Source organism: Taurulus bubalis, assembly GCF_910589615.1.
Source record: "Taurulus bubalis genome assembly, chromosome: 7".
In the NCBI taxonomy this organism is placed as follows: Eukaryota; Metazoa; Chordata; class Actinopteri; order Perciformes; family Cottidae; genus Taurulus; species Taurulus bubalis.
Genome location: NC_136595.1, coordinates 18,948,108 through 18,967,284, shown reverse-complemented (window position 1 = coordinate 18,967,284; position 19,177 = coordinate 18,948,108). Strand labels below are relative to the sequence as shown.

The following is a 19,177-nucleotide window of genomic DNA, read 5'->3' as shown; positions in this document are numbered from 1 at the left end:
AAATCTGCAATTAATACTAACACTATTGCATTGTAATCCCATTTAAACATTAGGTGTTTGGATGCATATTGTGAATTATATTAAGTATCAATATCAAAAACAATAGAATATTGCCAATATAATAATAAATTCAACCATATCAATCTTGGGAATCTTATTTGACTGAGTTGGGCTCCATACGGAGTATGACACAATGTGACAAATGTGAGCTCACAGTTCAATATTGGATTAAAATGTTGAACGCTACACATCATTCAATTACATTTTAAGTGTCTAACCCAATTTCACAAATCCCATATTTATTTAAAAATCAATCTAGGGGATTAATATTGAAAAGTAATTGATGGAGAGATTATTGACGACAAACAGTGAGCCATTTTAAGTCTTATTTTGCATTTAGGACTGAAGAGAGGATCTCACGATCAGAGAGCGATTCTTTGCATTCATTTGTCATTTTTACTTTAGCGACTCATCGTTCAGACAGTTTTCAGGGTCAATCACTAATTTATATTACATTGCATGCTGTTGGATTTATTGGCACATTCAGCAAGTAGAAAAGACAATTGATATGACATTTGATTGTTGGCTCTCTCTTTTTTTTATCTGTGAAAGAGATTCATTGTTAAATTATGGAAATTAGTTTTGATTACATGAATGAAAACAAGTTCAAGTTTAAGTCAGTCATGAAGTGGCTTCTTTTATTTTTGATTCTGTTTCATGTCCTGAAACTACTGTCCTTAAATTCCTAATTTCTGCTAACGGCTGGATCCAAAATACCCCATTTACATTGCCAATAAGGTATTATCACAATTTATTTGTATACAATGGGTTTTATAATAGTTCAGTTTGAGTAAACAAACTGAGAATTATTTCATATTTTTCAATTCTAACAAGCATTAATGTGGAGCAGCAGTGTGTGGTCAGATTTAAGAGATGGTGATGGCAGATGTCCAGGTGCTACAGCAAGGGACAGCTTGTTATTTTACTGTTTATTTTTTGTTTTCCTTTCTCAAATACCATTTTTTAATTACATGAAATTAAGATATTAATTTAAGTAAAAAATATATGAATTAGTTTGAGTAGTTATTAGTCACCAAGACAGACATCTGCTTTTTCTTAAAAATAAAATAAAAGATGCTCAACACTTTCAGAAGAGATTTTTACGGAGCAATGTTGCAGTGTGTGAGGATGTTTCCACTTCCATTTTCTTTTTCTGATGGCCTGAGGTTAAAACTGGCAACCACGGAAAGTAGCATCAGCTCCAGCATCCTCTGTGTGCTAACGCCGTACATCCTTAGCCATCATCTGTTCCAAGAGTTCCTTCAAGTAACTTCTTTGTAAGAGATGAAAATAAGAGGAGGTACTGAGTTGAGTTCAGGCTCTTCTCATACACTGGAAATGTACCGACTGCAGGGCTTTAATCGACCGTGACAGCTGGGTACAAATAGCACATGTACACCAATCATTGCGGAATATCAACTTGAAATTGTATATTTTTTACATGTGAAGATACATTTGGGAGTCTTACCCCTACATATACGGTAATGTGCATATTTCTACACTCCTTTTAATCCAAAAATAGAAGGAGGTCCTTTTCCTGATTGTCAGTGTTAACAGTCCAGCAGCAGCCAATGGTGTGCCAGCAATCTCACACGTCCTGCCAGTCAGAAACATTGGCAGCTCGGCTATAGCAGTAGCTCAGGAAGGTGATCTTAATGGTGTGAACTCAGAGGTAGGTTCGTGGGTTTTTGGGCCATAATAGTCTGGCACACACTAGACGGCCTGATGCCTTTGCACTGATTTCTGTTTAAGCCGTATTTGCTCAGCTGTCCTTGGGAGCGGCAGCCTGTAAACACCTCAGGGACTGTTTTCCACCATATATCCCCATTATAAGGCATTACAGTCCTCTGCCTTTCCCAGAGTGTCACTTCATTTCTGTGAAAGCTCTGCCATGGAACATCCTCTTCACAATGATATATATTCAGCTGTGCTGCACTGAAATTAGGTTTACAAGGAATAATTATGTCCGTGTACGTGAATCTTATAGGGGGACACTTACTGGATATCTTGTTTGAAAATGGTTCATAAATTGGGGACTGCATATTAGATAAATATTGTCGGATCCGCCGTAAGTTATAAAAAGTTGTTTGCTGGAGTTAAAAGTATCTTCTTTTTTTTTAGCATGTTCACAACACCAGTTTGTCTTTGGATTTCAGTTTTTGAGTTTTTGTCCACTGGGCTCTATTAAGTGTGGGAGTGTGCATCGGTCTGACATTCACCGCAGAGCAAAGTTGAACAGTATTTCAACAAAATCCTTCGTGTTAGTTGTAAAGAAGCTGCATAGGATACCAGGATGTTTAGGTTTCCACATGAGGGCACAAGCTGGAACTCAAAAGACATAACTTGGATCGAAAATAACAGCCATCCTTAATCTAATAAATCCATACTGACTGTCACACAGACGGTTGAAAATAGATAATCTTAACCCTTATATGTTGTTTCTACATCAGTGAGACTTGTGAAGATGCTCAAATGATTCTAATTCTGACACTTAATGAAAAGATTATAGTTTTATGGTGTTAAAACTATACCACAATCAAAGACATTATTCAGATAAAATAATTTAATCATCAGTAACTAACTTAAGTCAATGGTACAGAATCAACAAAATGGACATAATCAGTGAGCTTCAGGGAGTATGTGACACAGTGGATATTGGGTTTAACCAAAAGAAGAATAAACAATTTATAGGTTGTAAATCATAACAGAAAGGGCAACCAGCTGTGAGGTTGAACTTTTTTAGTATGTCCTTACGTCTGTCTCACCAATTATGATTGTGTCCATATGTGACACCCGAACAAGCTATAGCTAACTATTCAAAGTATTTGTCTTGGGTCTAATTGACAGCCGCAGAAATGCAGCCACAGGGTGGCTTTCAGCATATCATCTGAAACTGCTTTTGTTGACAGATGGATTTAAAGCGTCATCAAAGCTTAAATCCATACAGATTTGTCTGTCACAGTACCATGGGAGACTTTACTGACAGGCAAACACTTTCACACAGATCACCTGCTGAGCACTGCTGGCCAAGCAATCTGTGGGTGAAAATCTGTGCAAACGAAATAAGCTGATTCACTTTAAAGTGACTTCAGAGTTGAAAATAAAGAGGATGCAGAAGTGATTGGAGGGCTTTTGGTCAAATACATTTTATGCATTTACTTAACATTTCTAAATCTATTATTTGAATCAACAGCAGCAACCATATAATGTAATCTCACTTTGAGTAGCCATTTAATGCAATTTGAGTTCAAGCATCAAATATTAATATTTGATGCTATCTGTTTCTATTGCAGAATTTGTGTTAGCTAATGTTAAACTTAATTGTTGTTGTTTTTTCTAAATCAATGTATGCCAAAACACTTCCCCCGTCCTAACTTGCTGAAAGTTAGATGAGAAGATAGATAACTATCAATATTCACTATCAAACAAGTATATTTACCAAAATGTTACTTCCTTTAACCCAATGCAGAAATTATGGAAATGATTTCAGTCTGCTGTTAGTGTAAATTCCCATGTTTCACTTGTTTGATTGTTTCTGGAAAATGAAACAATGAAAATAATTTACTAAATTTGACTGCCTCTGGCACTGAGGTGAGTATGTTTTTCGATGTGGCATTATGGGGCTTTAGATGACATCGTATGCAAGAAACAATTAAAAATGGACAACTTTGCTGCAGCCTCCTATACCTCAATTAGTTCTGTGGCTCGAATTCCTCTTTTGTTCTGGATAAAATAAAGTAGCCAATGAATCCTAAAACTGATTAGAGATCAGAAACAAATCCACCATGCTGGTTTTCGGGGTTATAATCATGTTCATATTAGAATAATTGCAATTAAATAAGATAATTTTGCGGTGAGCACAAAATAACATTGCTTCACCAATCAAAACGTGTCTGTGATCCTGAATGTGCCTTTAAACTAATTTAGGATTTGGTAGTTAGATCAGGTCTAGTGCTTCGACATGTTTATCTGGCCGGCAATGACTTAATGGCATATTTCTTCAAGTATTTATGAACCATTCTGAGCACATGCCTGGGTACTAAATTCATCCTCAGGAGATGAGACTTGACTAGGCGTTGAGGGCAGTTTTTTGAACTGGAATGCACATTTCTCTCGGCTGCAGACTATAATCCTAAAATAATGAATAAATAAAACAAAAACACATCCATTTTCAGTTTTTAGCAACGTATTAGGTCTGCTGCCACCAAACCACATTCATTAAGCAAAAAGTTGATGAAATCCATCAATGGCAGCAATTAAATGTAAGACCCAGGGTCACATTTACAGGTGTTCAGGTACAGCTCATCAGGAGCATTAGCACTATTGGAAATCAACTATTGGCTTTAATAACTGGAGTGTTCAGGATCCTATAACACAATGTGTGTGTGTGTGTGTGTGTGTGTGTGTGTGTGTGTGTGTGTGTGTGTGTGTGTGTGTGTGTGTGTGTGTGTGTGTGTGTGTGTGTATGTGTCAGTAGGAATGCTAATACATTGCTTTTTTGGTGCCTGATTGTGGCTTCAAACTAACGTGCTTGTCTCAGAGGGAATAAAGTGTCACAGCTGAGGTGGTAGTTGAGGAGATCTGGTGGAGTACTGCAATTTCGGTGCTTGTTTAGGGATACAAAATTGCACTCTCTTTTGTGCCTGCTCACTTAGTGGCCATCATTGCAGCTCTTAACGAGTCATGCCTGACCTTTTCAGCTTGTAATCCCTTGAAACAAATCACTTGCAAATCTACTTGTCAACCACTCGCCACTAGGTGCATTTGTGTACAAGTTGTGACCCGTTTGAGTCATTTTTAAAAGGCTTGAATCACCATTTTATCCAATCTTTTGAATCTGGAAATAAAATGACATACATTTGTTTATCAGATTTGCCTTTCAGATTTCTTACCTTGCTAATCATCTGGCAACCCAAAATATTTGACTTCCTTAACCTGGAGGCTGGGACCTCTGCTCTAAACAAACTCAAAACATGTTGTCCAAAGGTATGTCCAAGAAATGTAAGTGTATTAATTCGGAGTCCCAATTATGATGCTGTGGTTTACTCATTATTTTCCCATGTATATGGGCTTGATATAAACAGGAGCGTGCCACATACTTTGTGTTCGTCCTTGACTGTGATCAATATTCCCATCTATAGAGAGGAATCCCAGCTATTGTTTGAGGCATTTCTCTGAAGCCAAGATCGACTCATACAAGAGATGAGAGGCTAAAGGTTCTGCCAGGTTACTGAGACGCATCAAAAACTACACTGCATTAACACAGATAGTTGATTCTGTACCATGTGGAAAACCCGGCCAGCAGATTGGGCTCCAGGTTCTGACCATTCTTTGTAATACAGTGGGGAATTGAAGTTATTCAACATTCATACCTGAGTATTATATATATATTGTGTGAGTGAGATTAGATAAACAAATGTCTATTCTCTTCCAGATGTGTCTTTTTATCCCACTTTATGTCCTACGGTCTACAACCAGTTCCTTATGTAGATGGCTATTTTTCTCTTCTGGCTCTGAAATAGATCTTGTAGATAAGTATCTCCTGGTATATTATGCAGGACTTGAATGTCACCAGTTTAACACCATAAAACGGATCAACAGAAAGGTGCTCTGATTCAAAGTAGTTAGTATTCCCACATGAAATCCATATTTTCCATGAACTTTGAAGAATGGGGCTACTGTGAAGTTTAGTATACGTGGTTAATTTTTCCCAAAAAAATCTCAATCCACTGGAGCCACTACTTTTAAATACTACACATAGCTTGTGGAAGTTGAAATTGAAACAGTTTGTTACAAAAACGCCTTCCCTGCACCCTTACGTGGGTCAACATCTAAAATGGATGGCCCCAATGTTCAGCGACACATTTTGACCAACAACCTTGAGTTCAGACATTTAAAAAGGTTCTGTACAGTCATCTCCTGACAGGTCAAACGGGTCACTTGCTTTTTAGAACAACTGTGTCCTTCCTGCAACCATTTACAGAATTTTCTCTCTAAAGAGTTAAATAACGTCTTCTACTTGTGTAGAAGAAATGCTGATGATTTGACTACTGTCAAATAAGATGTTACATTGCCAGTCTGCATTAAAAATGTAATTTTACTCATCATTAGTCGGAGACACCATGCATCCCTTGCACGGGATGAATCACACTGTAATTTTACACCAGTACAGTTTATTAATACTGTTGACTGTTTTAGTATCTTTTTCAATGTAAATGGTCGGACAAAGACTTAAATAGGAATAGGCTTAAAACAAATTAAAATAGTGCAGGTGCCACAGCTTGATGTACAAGCTGCCAGTGCTTACACAACAATCTGCTTCATGTGGATATCAAAGCTCCTCAACTTTGGTCTCAAACACACTCCCATTGAATGCAGTCTTTGATGTAAAGAGGATACGCGGACGGTTTTAAAACCAGGCCTTGAGTCCTGGGTTAGTGACACCTATTGTTTGTCTGGGTGAGAACATGTAATCACTTTAACAGATAGAATAAGCCAGCAATGTCTGACAAGGGCTTTACTCTACAAAACAGTTTTCTGGGTTTTGATCTACTGAGAAGTGCCCTGGTACTTTATTCAAGCAGTGCCCAGCCCTAAACCTCAAGCCAGTTAGACAGCAAATGTTCAAAACGTTCTTTTAATCTGAATAAACAGTTATCTGAATAAACCAAACAGACCATCAAGGTCCTTGGCTAAAGAATTCATCATCGTTATTTTTGGTTGTCTTTGAAATTAATAACTAAGACCGGAAGTGAAGTCACTGCTTCAGCATGAAAGCAAAATTGCACTTCTTCATGAAGATCATTTCCAAGATGCTTTCTACCGAAATAAATACAACGTATTGTATGTGGAAGACACTCTCCAGACTCACTACCACTGAGTCTCATGAAATTCATAAATCTTTCCAGTCCAACTTATTTTACCGTTAATAATAATAATAAATGTATTAGTTTGGAGTAATGAACACACTGTGGTGGCTGGGAGATTGTAAATTGATTTTCTAAGCCTTGAGATAAACAGCAACATTTATGTCCTCTGCCACCAACTGCATCTAATAATTAGATTAATCTGTTTGCATAATGCTGCAGTCAATCATCTACTGTGTTTGTTCAATTTATTTTCCAGATCAGGCCCACAGTGACTAAATCTTTAATCAGATGCTGCTGGATTAGGAAAAGAAACTATTTAAGGAAAATATGTTTCAGTTTCATTCAAACAACCGTGTTCGTCAGGACAACAAAGTACAAATAAATAAGTAATGACTAAATAAAGGCTCTTGTATCAGGTTCTTGATTACTGCCTATGGCGATGCACTGCTAAATAAATATGTAATCATTCCTAGAAAAATAAGATCAAGTTTTGTTGACACAAAGCAACACAGCAGGCGATCCAAGACTGTAAGCCAATACAAACTGAGTGTGCGTCGGGTGGAAGACACCCGAGACTCTGTTGGCTAACACAACACCTGCACATACGGCACAGAAGGAACATTCAGCGCTTTTCAAATTGCATCAATTGCCATTCAGAAAAACTACTGAAAACAAATGTTTCAAGCTTTTCTGAATCCTCTCTTGCCATGTGCATGCTGCCTTGCTGCTGGTGTCGTCTTGGCAAAAAATGTTGCTCATTTATTCTGAGAGAGACGGAGCTAGAGTGCGGGCGCAGGTGGCTTTTGGAACTTTATTAGGAGCATTAGGATTTCAAGGGAACTCCCTCCAGGCAAGGCAAATGCATTGTGTGACATGGTCAGCTGAGGAAATCAATGGAAGAAATGCCAAATAAAATTTCCTGGCAAGTGTAAATGAAAAAAGCCCCAATAAGATCCAGCTGAAAGGCTTCCACTGTGCTCCATGTGCAGTCTGAGGAGGCAGCAAATATATGAGTCTACAAAACATAGAAACTGAGAGTGATGAACAGCAGTTTTGTCTCTCCCTCTCTGGTCAGCAAATTTAATTGCAAGAGGATGAGATGCTTTCTGATGAAATATGTAGTCTCCTGTGAGTGACAACTATAATTCTGCTACATCTGTGTGTCATAAAATGATTAATAGCGTATATCTAATCTGTCTTCTGGCTATGGGTAAATTGTGAAGTGAATGAATGTCTGAGGCTGGGGGGGGGAGTCTGCCATAACGCCGAGGTGAAAAGGATGACAATAGGCTGGCAAAATCTATATGAACTCTTATTTAATACATTTTTACTGTTATGTAATGTTTCCTCGGCAATTACGGGACAAGCTAAAAATGATGAGGGGCTGCGGGTGGCAGACGGAGGGCGGGGCAGTTTTGGTATCGTGAAGGTCACATTACATTCTAGTTGCCTGCTTATACTGTCATCATATCACTACTGTTGACTACAACCTTGTACAGTAGAGCAGCAGTTCACATTTGGTGATAATTGTGATAATGCAGCTGCCTTTGATCAAAAAATTATTCAATTCAGTTTATTTTGTATAGCCCAACATCACAAATACAAGTTTGCCTCGGAGGGCTTTACAATCTGTACACATGACATCCCTGTCCCGGGGCCTCACATCGGATCAGGAAAAACTCCCCCAATAAAGATAGTAAAAACCCTTTCACAGGGAAAAAAGGGGAAGAAACCTGAGGGAGAGCAAAAGAGGAGGATCCCTAAATAACAAGAAGTTAGTCCATTATACATATTTAAAAGATAAAAAGTAGATGCTTTAAGGGCATCTAATTAACACTTAAGGTAAGAGGTGTATATATATAAATATTAGAGTAATGCTAAATATATGACAATAAAGTATAAAAAATACACTTTAACTTTTGAATTTTTGTGGAAGAAGTAACCAGCAAGATGGTTTGATTACATTGGTGTCAGACCAAGAGCAAGTACTTACACTTGAGTACTTGCTGATACAGAGTACTGATATGAGTACTAAATAATTACATATGTATAAATAGATTCCAGTTATAACAATTACTTTTAATATGATCCTGTTGCTGACATTTTAACATTCAACCTTGTGTTTTCCTAATACAAACGGAGCATTGTTGTGTACAGAAGAAATGTTAATAATTAACTGCTTTTTCTCACTGTCTCAAGAAATATAAAAAATGCAAAACTCAGAAGCGCGGCTTATCACATAAAGGAGAATCGCTGGTCGACTTTAAAGGTCAGCCCACCTTTAGTGTGACTATCTTCTCACGGGTCTTTGATCTTCTTCAGCATTGAGAGTATTGAGAGTATATTTTCACAGATCACAACATGAGAACTGTCTGCAGTTCATCACATGACTTTTCAGGACTGAAGTTTGAACCTTTCATATACCTCTATGTGAGTCCAACATGTCTAATGTAGCTTTGATCAGTACGAGCCGAGAAACATAACACCGGGCAGCTGCCCAGTACACATGGACTTTCATCTGCCATACACTGTACATCATTCTTAGTAAGTAATGTGGTCTGTGTAATGAGCTCTGTATGATATCCTGTCATCATAAGTACTTGATAAGTACTGCTTTGGACAACCATGCTCATCACTGTCTACAGTCAACCCTCTACATTGTGCAGTGACCCTCTTTTCATTGCCATAGTCTTGTGGAAATGTCTTTAGTCGATGTGTTGTTACCGTAGACAGTTACCCACACAGTATTTCCATCATCATAAGGTAAAGTCTGTTCTGTAAGATGCCCTAGACGGGGGCAAAAAGCACTGAGTTGTCAAACTGTCCTGACACAAGTCATTGTTGATTTCACTGTTGTAGGGGAAAGACTCTAGGGCTGCAGATAAGACTGTTGCCATGGTCCTGAAGGAGATACCAAGTAAGGCGTCATCAGAAGGGAAGCCCCTCCTCACAGTGACTACCAAGGTGGGCAGAACCATTTCAGAAACCCCCTCGCCCTCCCCCTGCCTCCAAGTGGAACGTCCTCCTGTATCATACTGAACAATAGCAAAGCTTTTGAGTGTCCTATGACTGACCTCCACTGTCTACTAACTCATGTCTTAAGCCTTTTGACTGTTGTATCTAACAAAGAAGCAACAAATACCTCATTTCCAGCTGCTCTATGGGGTATAAAACCCTCCTACTACATCACTACATTTAGACAAACAGTTAATAATGATCTTATGATCTATAGAAGCAGCCTCAAATTGCTGCAATTATCCACATTACTTTTTATCTTTTTCAAATTAGCCTCTGAAAGATTCATGATGCTCTTCTAGTTAACATTTGTTTAGCATTTAATATGTATGGGGTGGATTAACCAGAGGGTCACACACATTTCCTCTCATTCCTAATCAGGACAGAAAATAACCTCACATGAACTTTTTACACCTCATAAGCAGCTAATCATCAACACAAACAGCGTGTGAATGCATTTCCAAAATGCTATGCCACACATGGCATTACGCTATTGATTGAGCTCTCTGTGTACAAAATACTGCAGCCAATGACTGTACCCGCTGCTGAGCTTTTCACTTCTCTTTTGCTTTTTAAATGTTGTAGCTGGATGCAGTCGGTGCTCCAGATGCCAATATGAGTTTTCTTGCTCTGTGCTTAATTGCTTTTTGTACAGTGTGTGTGTGTGTGTGTGTTTTGTATATCTGTCTGTTTAATGACCTGTAGCATGCTTTATACTTGTTAAGCTTTCTAATACAATGTCTGATTTTGATAAGCTGTGATACAACCAAGATAATGCTTCTACTCAAGTGGAGGGGATTTAATTATGCATCAGCATTTTTTGCTGAGAGATGGAAGCTGCTGAGTTCACACTAACAAGATATGACTTGTATATACGTTTTTATATATAGTACATTTTGTTGAATGTGTAAATCATAATTTGTCATAATTCCTATTTTGTATAATTACTTTATAAAATGGCAAGAACACATTATTGAAGAAAAGCTTTCCTCTGCAACACATTTTTGCAATTTATTATATTCCCTTAAAATGCAGCAGCGTCGCAAAAACAATCTATATTATGAACAATAGATCAATAATTGCACTTTTAGAACATTTTACCACCTGTACATATCAATACTCTCATTCTTCAGAGAACTGAGAGACAGGCTCAACTGAGGAAAACATAAACACGTCGATGAGCACCTCCAGCACAATAGTGATTGAACCATTATTCAGTTCATGAAGGTTTTCAGTGAGCGTGAGACAGTTTCAGTCATGAGTTTTCATTATCAAACAATGGTCTTTTGGAAATACACACATGCAGACCTGCTCATGCGGCGACAGCTTCTACAGCCGAACAGACAAAGAAAAGATGCACCTTTAGAAACACAAACTTCATTTGCAAAAGTCAAGTATTACCAAAGAAAGCTGAGCTTCTTCAAAAAGTCAGAGCGTTCCCTGGCATGTAGCCACAAACTAAACTACTATCAACAATATCATGTTTTATGATGCTTGTTTCGTAGTTGTTAACGTCATCTACTCATAATTGTCAAGTGAACAACCAATAGCATAGTTTTTTTTACCAGAACCAGCCAACAAGCTAACAGCTAAGTCATACTGTGATTACATGAACATGACAAACATATCAGAAGAGAGCAAACACAATACAAATAATGGATGCAAAAATAAATGGTGTTACTTTTGTCATTATCAGGTTGATCATTTATGGATTTTAGCTGCCTGGCCCTAACAATGACATATGGTAATATTATTTAACTCTATATTATGGGTTATATGTTTGTAGATTATGAACTATTCTTTACAGTTAATAATAAGATTTAAATGAATGTTCTGCTTCACCTGGATTTGGTGCATTACCATTTTGTCTTAGTCTCTTGGTTTTTAATCACAGATCATATTCAATTATAAAATTAATTTAAATTGGACTTCGCCAAAAACTGAATTGATTTTCAAGTATCCTTCACTATGGGACAAAGTCAGACTTAAATGTAATACTTTAGGAATAACGTTAAGCGGCATCAAGGTAAAAGTTGGGCCTGTAGAATGTACAGTTGTTGTTTTAAAAAAATACAGTAGGCATTATGAATGCATTGAGCTATAACATAAATATATAAACTCACAAATGTACAGTTATTAATCTTCTGTTTATCACTTTGTTTCAACCCCTTTTTTTTTTTAAACTACAGTTTTAAGCTCATCATAGACATTGCTTCAATGCGGCCAGACACAACTCATGATTGCTGCACTGCTCTGCTGAGGCTGTAGTTTTAGAGGCAGCATGTCCCAACTTGTGAGTCACTTAGCAAGTGAGAACGGCTAAGTGACAGGCTGTGGCTCCTCACGCTAGATGTCATCTCAAGTCAAGTCAAGTGTGTTTGTAAAGCCAAATATCACATACGATGTCTCATTGGGCTTCTACAGAGTCATGGGTCTCGGCTCAGCCCATGATCTCTGAGGAGAGGAGGAAAACATTAAAGGAAGCAGCATGAATATCAGACATCGTATATAGGCTACACTTAACTATCTATATATAACAACAGCCACAACTATTATTTTAACAGTTTCTCATTCCTTAATTACTTCATTACTTAATTTGTAGTAAACCAAACCACAGAGTGAGTGTATCAGTGTTTGTGAAATTGTTTTGCTACAGGATCAATCTTGTGATTTTTTATATTTTTCATAACAAATCCCATGAAAAGTCCAAAATTAACAATTAATTGACTCCACCTGTGTAGCCAAAGCCTAAAATATATTATCAAGGAGCCACCCAGTTTTACTGGGTGAAAAATGTTCCTTGATTAAAAACATGGGCACGATAGTTCATTCTGAGTCAATGCCACATCGTTCTTGCAGTAAGTACAAAAAGTTCTAAATGTGTTAATACGGAGCTAAGAATGGTTCCCAACAAATGTAATATTTGCAAAAAGTATAAAAAAATAACAATACTATATATATATATATATATATATATACATATATATATATATATACATATATATGTGACCAGTTTTTTCAAGATTTGGATATTCAGTAGGAATCTTTTATTTCAAATGTGGCGGCCTTAAGACAAATCATGTAAAGTCATCATGAGTCATAACATACCCAACTAAGCTGACTGAACTCCAGTAGGCAGGCCTGTGGGAGTACATGGAACAATTCATTGCCACCCACAACAACAGCTTTGAAACAACTGTAATGAGTAAACAACCTACTGCATCACAGAGAGCATTATCAAAAATATATCAGAATAAAGAAAAGAAAATTCAGCTTTTGAAAGATATAGTTTCTGAAGAGTTTAATGTGACATAATTTCTGATCACATCTTATTCTACCTAAACTGAACACACTTAATTATTTTTAAGACAACCATCCCTAACATAGCCTCTAGCCTCTGCTTGTATTTTTTATCCACCTTTTCCTTTGGGTAGTGTTTTCCATCCTCTTCACCTCGACCTCCCCGCCTTCAAAGCTCTGACAAGTTTAACTGGTACACGGCTCCTTAACAGCAACATCTGAGAGATCTCTTGGAGTCAAGCCCAAGCGGCACAATTAGCTCAAGTTCTCCATTACATAATTTTCTACATCACTCCTTCAAGCAAACAAAGTGCCAAAGTGATTTGCATAGGAGATGAGCAAAACAGGTAGAACAGAAGGGGAGCAAAAGAGGAAAAAAGGGGAAGGGGAAAACAGTAACCTCCTTGTAGTGAAAGTAATTGGCAAACAGCTCAGGAAGCTGCTGCCTTGGTTAATTGGCATTTGCATGTTACCTGCTACCAAAGTGCTTGATGCATCTCCCAAGACCTTCTGTCCCCATTTTCTGGATGATTAAAAGATGAAAATGCAGAGGTCTCATCTTTACAAGACCATTATTTAAAGTAGGCCCCGATGGCAATCACAGGAAGTGCTTAGGAAAACAGCAACCGTGTAGTGTACGGTGAAGACAATGTCCTCCATCAGGAGACTGCCAGTGGGGATGTACAGCCACATCCTTGATCCTATAAGAAATCTGACTTTTGCAATTATTAGTTATGACCAATTATTAGTTGTGAACAATGATCAGTCACTCCGTCAGTCACTCTGTCAGTCAGTCGTTTTGTAAAAGTCTGCAGCAACGCCTATAGCTTTGTCAGACTGCACTTGGATACAGCCGTGATTTGTGCTAAATGCTAGCGTTATTATGCTAACATGCTCACAATGACAATGCAAACATGCTAATGTGTGAAACATTAGTATGTATTATGTTTACTATGTTCACCGACTCGGTTCACCTTGTTGCCATCTTAACGTTTGTTAATTAGCTCTATTAACTGTTCCACCCAGGGTGACTACAATATGAATCCAGAGCCTATTGTCCTTGATCTTTAACGAATCCGCAACTTCTTGCCTTTTAAAAGTAAATAAATAATGTTTTAACTTATTTTCAGCATAAATATGATCAAAAGTCAAGAGTCTGAAGATTCCCCAAAAACGACTCCATGATTGCTTCCCAAGTTTTTTAATTGTATTGTTCGATCCATTTCCATCATCCCACAGAGTAATACTGCACATCTTTAGAAAGATTATGACTAAAGCATCTACATCTGCAATAATAATCACAATAAACACAAGCATTGACATGTTAGGAAGCATATTCAGTCCAAAAAACGTGTTTTTCGGTTCAGAAATTGAAAAATTACCTACTTTGAGCTTTTCCTTGCTCCCACCATGACAAACAAGATATGCAAATGACCGTCTGACGCGCTTTCAGAAGAGTCTGTGGACCAATGAGATCGCAGGATCTCGGAATGCCCAAAGAAAGCACAAAAAACCTCCGGTCTCGCTTCGTAATTTTGGGACACTTATACTGGTCAGAAAATGATCTAGATTGATTTATTAGACTCCCACAGTCTCGTAGGTTACAGGGATGTGTCGTTGACTGGCTTTGTAAGGGGGGCTTATGAATATTTTAGTGAAAACTTTATATTTGTTTAGTAATTTTAAGGAGTTTATGGAATTATTCTAAATTAACAATCTTTTTTTAAAATGTTTTTTAAAACGCAAATCTCTTCCCACAAGGGTTACGGTACTTTAGCAATTTAAATTAATTAAATCGGAACTGTGGATGAGGAGATAGCACAATTCTCATTTCCGGGAGACAGAAAAAAGATGCGGGCTTATAAAGGTGTAGCTGACGTTGTCATTCGGGAATTGGGAAATCTCTTTAGTTTTGCAAACATTTGGCTGTAATAAAATCCAAAGTATTTGATGAAGTTATATGTTGAATGTGGAGGTCTAAATTCCATAGTATTCCATCCAACAATTGTGAACACATTTAACTAAAAAACACAAATGTCAATCTCACCAACATTTCATGGCAAACCGCGGTGGAGCAACTGATCAACCAACCGACCAACTCCAGCTGCTAGCTGGGCTTAAAACTACAACACTTTAGAATCCTACAGAAATGCATCATCTCACTAGAGATTACGTTTTCATAATCCTCACTGAGTCAATCAAGGGTCAAGCTGGCTGCAGTTCATCACAAATAATGTTCTCATTTCACAACTAAACACCATGTCATACGTTCTAAGAATATGCTAACGTTGCCAACTTTCAGCAGTAAACATGACTCAGCATCCTGTCAACTATTGCTGTAACGGAACACCGAAGACCATCACAGTGTGAAATAATGTTTTACTGACGATCGTTATCCGCCAATATTCAGTCAAATATGCAATCAGGACGTCTGCACTTATGCTTTTCTAGTGGCTGATCGCTGATGATGTTACATTGTAAACAACCAGTCCGTGTTTAAGTCATCAGGAGGAGAAAGAAGGTCCCGTCCAGTTACATTATGATGCGTTCAGGCTCTGTTTAGTGAAAATGAGAATGTTATTATGATGTGTTGACATGTAATATTGTAAAATGTACTGTTGGTGAGAAACTTAAATAAATCCAGTTGTTTGAAGGAGAAGTTTTTACAACAACATAAATAGATCGTAGAGATGAAATATGACCTGTTTACAATACCTATAAGCAGCTTATAATACATCATTAAAAGTACTGTTGACAAGATTGGTTTTAATTGATAAAAATACAATCTTTTATTTCCTTTTCATTTGAATTATGTGTTTTTAATGAAGAAAAACCCTACAGATGACTATAACAAAGTAAAAGGATAACATTTAGAACTTTTGATAGTTTACATTCTTTGGACAGTGGCCAAAAAATAAACAATTGTCTGGAGCCTTGTCGACTAGCTGTATAATCAAACAACAAAGGGATCTCTTAGTATCGGCGGCAAAAAAAACGTGATATGGGAGTTTTCAGTATTCCCTAAAAACCTTCTGACGATTTAATGTATTAGCTGCAGATTATGGTATGCTATACATTTCCAGCATGCTGCAGCCTTGACAGTGCTGACCTTCAGTCAATCAAACATCAAAAACAGTGTGTCTATTTTGGATACATCCAAGGTCATTTATCATTGGGGAGTTTTCACATACGACCAGGTTTAACAGCTCACCTCATTTAATGCAGACTGGAACTCTCAGATGTTCCCAAAAGACGCTTCACAAGCGTCACAAAAATTGTTATTCACTGCCAGATGTTTATCCGGTTATTTGCCACTGCTAACATGTGCATTTATGAATGTCATTTCCATTGTTAAGAGATTCTCCCCCTCCAGTCTTCAGGTTGCATGTCTCCACAAGAGTACACTATATTTATACAGCTCAGATGGCATTCACGTTTAATGGACCAATTGATATTTCAGAAGATAACTGATACATCTGAGCGCACTAACAAACTTAATAATCTAATTTGTTATCTATATTAAATCATAATTCCAGGACCAGGACAGTCCATTACTGTAGGGGACACATGAATCAATTGAGTGATGCATTTTCACATTGATGGTTTGCATTTTTACTTAGAAAGTGACTAACAATTAGACAAATAGATTATCAAAATTGATGCACGTTCTTTTTCTGTCAATGAGATTAATCAATTCATCTTTCCGCTCTAATTGTCTAAACAAATAAGTGTCCGATTTTTCACAACACCTGCCAGACATGTTTGCATATGCGAACAAACCAGATATGAAATATTCCAAAAGATAAAAAGAAGCCAGTTTTCTGAAAAACATACCCGGCAGCCTACACATAACAGAGTGAGCCCGACCACTATACTCCCCTCTCATCAAAAACAACAAACACAACATGCAGGCTAAAAGGGAAAAAGTGTTTTGATGTGGTAAATAGTAATAGCAGGGCGGATGAATGCTGCCGTTTTTGTTTTCTCTCAATGACAAGCAGAACCTCTTTCATCTTGTTGCCAGCGTTGGGTCTGTCAGTTTCATAATTTCTACCTATGTTTCAGGTGGTCTTTTAATCAGGTAGTGTTTCAGTTGAATGTGGCCAAAAATCGTTGAATTAATTAAAGCAGCAGAAGCCATTTGAAATTATTAATTTCCTCCATTAAAGTCAAACAGTTGAGTTGTTTTTATTAATCTTTTTCTTTTTTAAAAAGTTTTTAAGTCAAGAAGAAAAAAGGCATCAACCTCTTTGACAGAACTAACAACTGTAACTGAGTCACCGATAGCTCCGCCTTCACTCAGACCCCCCTACACTTTTCCAAGCCCGTAAATCACTGGATACATTTTCCCTTTTAAAACCAGACTACTACGGTGTATTTTCATCCTATGATTTGTCGCTGCAATCCAAAATTGGGGGGAAATGCATGGGCCGGCAACAGCGGAGGGTGACTTCAGGTTACTTCACACTGTGAGACTTCCCGTGAACATAAACTTTGTTCTGACACCACAACAGCACAAACTCTAATTACCGATGCTGGGTCAGCGTTCTAGCAGCGCAGGACAAACTCTTGCTCAACAAAGTAATGACTCCCTCTCTGGATATTATTTATGTACTTTTTTCAGAAGTTTTCTGGAAAGTTTCTTCTTTATTCTTTTGTGCAGATTTTTTTTTAAATATTATTCCAAACTAGAAGAAACAATTCTGTTGGTGCATGAAGCAAAATTCATGAAATCCACCTCATCATGAGTTATAATTAGTTGTCTATTTTGTTTAGGCTTAAGCCTAGCGCTATTTCACAGCTGAACAATGCTAAAACAACGTTATGAGAATTGCTTACAAACACAACAGTGAACTAATGAGGTGTTTCAGAAGACCGCAACAGAAAATGGCTCATTAATTTAGTTTAGGATCTCAGATATGTATAAGATGAATGTGCACTATATCTGTGTGCATCTTACACCAAGCCAGGACTTTCAAATTCCATGTGGGTATCTGTTACTTATTTATTTAAAGTTTGTTCATAGGTCAGTCAATTAAATTCCTGGTGTCTAATTGACCCCAAACACAACTAATGTTCTCATGTTGGATAACATGCTATGTTATCCAACTATTATAAAAACTAAACTAATATATACTCAGTTGTGACTTTACTAGATACATCTAGCTATAACTAATGCTGTCTAATTTAACAGTCCTGCAAGAAATCCTATTTTTATGAAGGTTTTAATGTTCCGTTTTTTTGGGGGGTTGTTTTAGCGAGGTGTGGATTTAACTTTATGGTTTTTGGTAAAGGCTGGAGTGTGTGGAGCTTTTGTCAATGAGGTATATCTTCTTTTTGTTAACCATCTATATCAATGAGGGTAGACTAAATGACAGAAACAACTGAGTAATGGTTGATGCATAGGGCAGAAAGCTGAAAACTTGAAATATTTCCGTACCTGGTGTAATTATGTTTTCTGGTCATTTCTGTATTTATTCACCTTTGTTTGTTTCCATTTACATGAGTTTTAGTCAGGTCAGAAGAAAAGAAAAAACATTTTCAAGGAAGAAAATGTTTTGTAATTACTAATATTTTATACAGCTGTGGGGTCTGTGGAAATAATAAGCGTGTAAAGCTAGCATCAACTAAACACGTGTTAAATACAGGATGGATATACTGTACGTTTGTAATTGTAAAGGTAGGTACAGTGAAGACATGACGTGAAACCCCCATTCAGAACCTTTTATATCAAGCCTATGGCGGGTTGTGTGCAGTGATTGGTAATTAAACTTTAGCACCTTCATTTAAATTCTGCTTGCAATCATGGCCTGGAGAGCTACAAAAACAAATGTCATGTTTCCTGGCCGCCAGCATTATATGCACGCTACGCAGGCTGACAGAACTGGTGGTGGTTTACCCTTTCCAAGAGACAACACTTAGCCTCCAAGTTA

At 37.3% G+C, this 19,177-nt stretch overlaps 1 protein-coding gene across 1 annotated transcript in view; it reads left to right on the top strand.

Annotated features, from left to right (window-relative positions):
- Positions 1 to 19,177, top strand: part of pex5la (peroxisomal biogenesis factor 5-like a) — a gene marked incomplete at both ends in the record, with an annotated part of 79,010 nt that overhangs the window by 26,869 nt on the left and 32,964 nt on the right. Inside the window, one exon of the mRNA XM_079220704.1 lies at positions 9,789 to 9,893. Coding sequence (XP_079076830.1) covers positions 9,789 to 9,893 — 105 coding nt within the window. The remainder of the gene's footprint in view (positions 1 to 9,788; positions 9,894 to 19,177) is intronic.